Source organism: Triticum urartu, chromosome 5A, assembly GCF_056163025.1.
Source record: "Triticum urartu cultivar PI428250 chromosome 5A, HENAU_Tu73, whole genome shotgun sequence".
Taxonomy (NCBI): Eukaryota; Viridiplantae; Streptophyta; class Magnoliopsida; order Poales; family Poaceae; genus Triticum; species Triticum urartu.
Genome location: NC_141877.1, coordinates 442,546,972 through 442,551,624, shown reverse-complemented (window position 1 = coordinate 442,551,624; position 4,653 = coordinate 442,546,972). Strand labels below are relative to the sequence as shown.

Sequence of the window (4,653 nt, the reverse complement as noted above, 5' to 3'; positions counted from 1 at the left end):
ATGACCCATCGAACGTTTGACAAGTCAATCTTTTACAGACCCTGAACTTGTCATAGTTAAAACGGTGATTGGTTAATTGGAGGCCCATCTTAAAAGGCTTTGTTAAATGGTTTAACTCAGAGGCCTGGCAGCCCATGAAAAGCCTCGATTTGGAGCCTGGCAGCTCGTAAAAAGCCCCGCATATTTTCCTATTTGCATTTTGTTTATTGACAATCATAAGTATTTTTTTGATAAACTGGCATCCTTGATCCGGCTTTCTTTCCAACCACCAGCTGTTGGCTCATGATTAGTTATAAACCGGTGCACACTGACCCGGTATGGTTTGACTAAATCACCAGTGTTATGAAGAAAATCCGGTAGGTATACTGGTCCGGTTTAATAGATAGACCGGCATTTTGAAGATGAGATTATCAAACGTATCGGGTTGGTGTTAAACACCTTTGCCGTATACACGTTTGCTCACTCAATGAGGTATGTTCTGTACATTATTTTTTGTACAAACACTTGGTTATTCAGCTCAAGTACTATATACTTCTTGGATATTATGACATGTTTAGCGGTAAACCGCTAGACACTTTTAAGTTTTTTGTACCCAGGAAGGCAAGTCATCATAGACTATGCATAAAATATATCCTGAAGGGCGGCACAGATTTTCACAAAGGGATATGAAGCATGCTCGATGGCATGGCAGATAAACAAAGTTTCAGCTATCCTATTACATGAAGCTTTAAAGCAGCTCAATAGTGCCATTGTTTTTCACAGTAGCCATATAAACCGGCGACCGGATCAGGACTCTTCATCATGATGGTTTGACGGTTGCGGATCAGTTGGTGCGCGCACTTCTTCATCCCTCCCCAGCCACTGGAAATCAGCCGTTGACCAATCGATTCCGGTTAAAGCTCGGAATACTGCTTCTTCATGGATTAGATCAGAAGGGTTAATATCAGGGGCATAAGTGTGCTTACGAATCGGAGGCACAAGTTCTTCGACTTCATGGATCTCGGCCGGCTGTCTTTTCCCTTCTGCATCATAAAACGGTTGAAAATGGGACAAATCGGTGTCTTCAGCTAATTTGCTGGCCGCTGGCCGCATCTGTTTGGTCAACCGCCGAAGATCATCATTGTCAAAGTTTGAGCCGTCTTCTTTAACGCATGGATACCCTTTAATGATATCCTCCGCTTCAAGATCTGGAATCCAGGCCTTGGCTCGAATAAGGGCAGTTAATGCTCCGGCTCCTGCAGCGGCTCTTTTCAACTCGGCAATACGCGCCGGTAACATGCCCAGCTTCTCAAGTGTTTCCTTAATCAATGTTGGTGACGGTTTGTTATAAGCTGCTATACTAATGGCTCGCTGAGATCCAGAGTATAGCTGCTCAACCAATGTGTATGCCGCTTTGAGCTTCATCCGCATATCTGCACCAAGATGAGTGATCCGAGTTCCTGCCAAAGATTTTTCAACATCGTGGTCAGTTTTAAGATTCATTAACTGATGCAACATACATACGCAGATACTTACCAAAGATAGCAGAGGTCATAGCGTTGATTTCGCGCTTCAAACCGGCTAGTTTTTCAGCCACCGGTTTCAGGGCTTCCTCGGCATCTACGACTCTTTTGGTCAAACCGGCTTTTTCTGTTTCCCATGCAGTACGATCTTGATTGAAGGATTCTTTCAATTTTTCCATTTCGGCTAGGGCCTGGGTCAGCTCCTCTTTGGCTTTTGCAGCTTCGGCTTGTTGCAACTTCACATTTTCTTGCAAGTCAGAGTTTTTGGCATCTTTGCTTCTCAGTTCAGCCTGCAATATTGAAGGTATCTTCAACAAAACAACATATATATGCACTAAGTATAAAGCATATAACAAGTTATCCACTTCATACTTGGGGGCTAATGCTTATTTGCTCTCAAATACTACCTTCTATGCAAGTCTCCAGAACAATGCAAGCATTATCCTTGACACTTGGGGGCTAATGTACGTTTGTTCTAAACTGGCGGTGTGGATTAAAAACCGGATTAACTTGCCAAGTTAAACCGGCCTTTGGGGGCTATGCTATAGAATGTTATCTCATTTTTCAAACATGAGTTTTATTTATGATTGAAGACACGCCTTGGAAAGGATTAATGATGGGATGCTTAAAGTGTTACAAAGACCCGGTTTATGATTGACAATCATAAAACGGCTCTTGGGGGCTACTTGGAATAGTATTTCAGCTATAAATCAATGTGCAAGGGAGAAGAATTTACCTCATATCGTTCTTTCATCAAATTCACCAAACCGGCATCATAATCCCGGTTTGAGTGCAGACGGTTCAAGAAGCCAGAATGAAGCTCATCAGCGTTAAGATGAGCATAGTTTGATAAGTCGCTGCTCCATTTACCTTTATCCCTGGCAATTTGCTCTTCTTTGGCACTATGCTGAGCCAAAATGACGGGATGACCAGGAGAACTGTGGCCGGCTCCAGTAATAATAACGTCATCGCCTTGGCCTTCAGGATTTTGGGCGGATGATGGTGGAATTTCAGTGTCTTTCATTGGATTAGCCCGGTTTGGTTCTGCTGGTTCAGCATCAGGGGCGGCAGGCTCAACATCTGTGGGTTCGTCAGTATGTTGGCCGTCAAGGGGCGGATCATGAAACGTTGTTTCAGGATGGAGGCCTTCCGGTTCACCTGTTTGCTCCGGTTCAACTCTTGGTTCTTCTTCTTCAGCAACAGGGTCTTCTGGCGGATTGGTGACCCGAGCTTTCTTGCTGGGTCTGGCTTTGGCCCTGCAAACAGAATAAAAAGGGCTAACATCCTGTTCAAAAGATGTAGGGCGCATTGAAAGGAAAGGTTTTTTGTAACTCACCCAGCCACAGTTTTCAAAGGGGGGAGTTGAGTTGCTGTCGATTCACCAGAAGAGGAAGGAGGTGTCACCTGATAATTTGAATCAGACGGATTAAGAGGCTGTCTGAAATAACCTGCCTTGGGGGTAAGAATGGTCAGAAGTAGGAGAGACCTCAAACCAACGCTTCCGAACCAGAGTATCAGGTAAACCGGTAGAGGTGACCTGTTGGCCAAAGTGCCAAGTTGTCCGGCGAGCCTCATGCTGTTGAGTATTCAAAATAAATGTTGGATCCAAGTGAGCAAGAGGATGAGAAAAGCTTACTTTCCGGATTGTTTGGAGAGGTTTTTGTGTTGGCATAGAGTCTGAACCGGAGGAAAGGGTAATTACCTCTACGTCCTCAGCCTGACTAGCTTCGGCCTCCTCCTGAGCAAGATCATTGTTAACAAGATGCATAAAAAGAGAGCCAAGTGAGTCAAGTTCTACCTCAGCTTCTGGGTCATCAGTATCATCATCAAGCTCCATATTAATCCGGTCAGCCGTTTTCCACTTTGACGTTCGTTTTACGGCTTTGGTCTTGAGGCGGGTTGGCTTGGCCACTTTGTCTCCAGTTGGCTTTGCCGCTTTTTCTATGGATTTCCGTTTCCAGAAGGGGTCATCACCCTATACATATAAAGAAGAAGGGTTACAACTTGTATAAGTCAAAGATATTAGAAATGAAGAGGAAGTGTAATGCTTACAGCAGGCGGTTTGTTCTTGGTGTAGAAGGGACTCAGGCCGGTTTGACTACAGACCAGTTCCGATTCATTCAGAATCTTCTTTACACCTTCAGTAATTTCTTCCTCAAATAATTGGATGTTGCAGTGGCGTTGAGGATCGTCAACTTCACCGGTATATTCGCACATTAAACCGGGACGTCGGCTTAGCGGCAAGATACTCTAGGATATCCAACAACGTACAAAATCCACACATGTTAAACCGTTTGCCATAAAGGCCCGGAGCTTGGCGATTTGAGGCGCATATTTTGCCCTTTCTGAGGAGCTCAGGCATTGTGGCATTGGGTGAGTATTGGATAATCTATGATCTCGGAAGCTGGGGAGGGGATTCTCATCTTCAGGCGAAGTGTCTCTGCAATAGAACCATGTTTGGTTCCATTCCTTTGGGTGGCTATGGTGTTTGGCATGAGGAAATTCCACTTCTTTCCGCTTTTGAATCGAAACACCACCAAGCTCTGTATTCGGGCCATTCACAAACTCTGTGCGCCGGTTTAAGTGAAAGAAATCCCGAAACAATTCTGCAGTTGGTTCTTCCTGTAAATAGGCTTCACGGAAGACTTGGAAATTGCATAAGTTGGAGACTGAATTGGGACCAATATCTTGTGGATGCAGTTGGAAGCTGGTGAGCACATCTCGATAAAATTTTGACCCTGGCGGTTTGAAACTACGGCCTATATGGTCAACAAAGATTACCACTTCGCCTTGTCTTGGGGTTGGAGGATTCTCAGTTCCTGGGGCTCGCCATTTGATCTCAGTTTTCTTAGGCAGAGAGCCGATGCTAACCATCTCATCCAGTTGAGCCTCAGTAACCCGGGAACGAGCCCAGTTGCAGGCAGTGAATTGTTTGGCCATTGCAAAGTGAACAAACTGAAAATGAAAGGCCGGTTTATAAATTATGCATGATCATACACAAGAGACAAGGGAGTAAGAAACGTACTAATATAATAAATGGTACAACCCGGAGACTAGTATGATGAGAAAGAAGGTAATGCTAGCGCAGGATTGATCAGACACTGTTAAACCGGAGCGTAATTATGAAGGTAACATGCTCTTCCGGTTTATC

General features: G+C 44.5%; 1 protein-coding gene across 1 annotated transcript; it reads right to left on the bottom strand.

Annotated features, from left to right (window-relative positions):
* Positions 1 to 786: 786 nt before the first annotated feature.
* Positions 787 to 1,681, bottom strand: LOC147971820 (uncharacterized). The gene is made up of 2 exons (XM_087522862.1): positions 1,516 to 1,681; positions 787 to 1,439 (listed from the first exon to the last, which is right to left on the bottom strand). Exons 1-2 carry the CDS (start codon positions 1,679 to 1,681, stop codon positions 787 to 789), a joined length of 819 nt encoding a protein of 272 aa, XP_087378988.1.
* Positions 1,682 to 4,653: the final 2,972 nt, after the last annotated feature.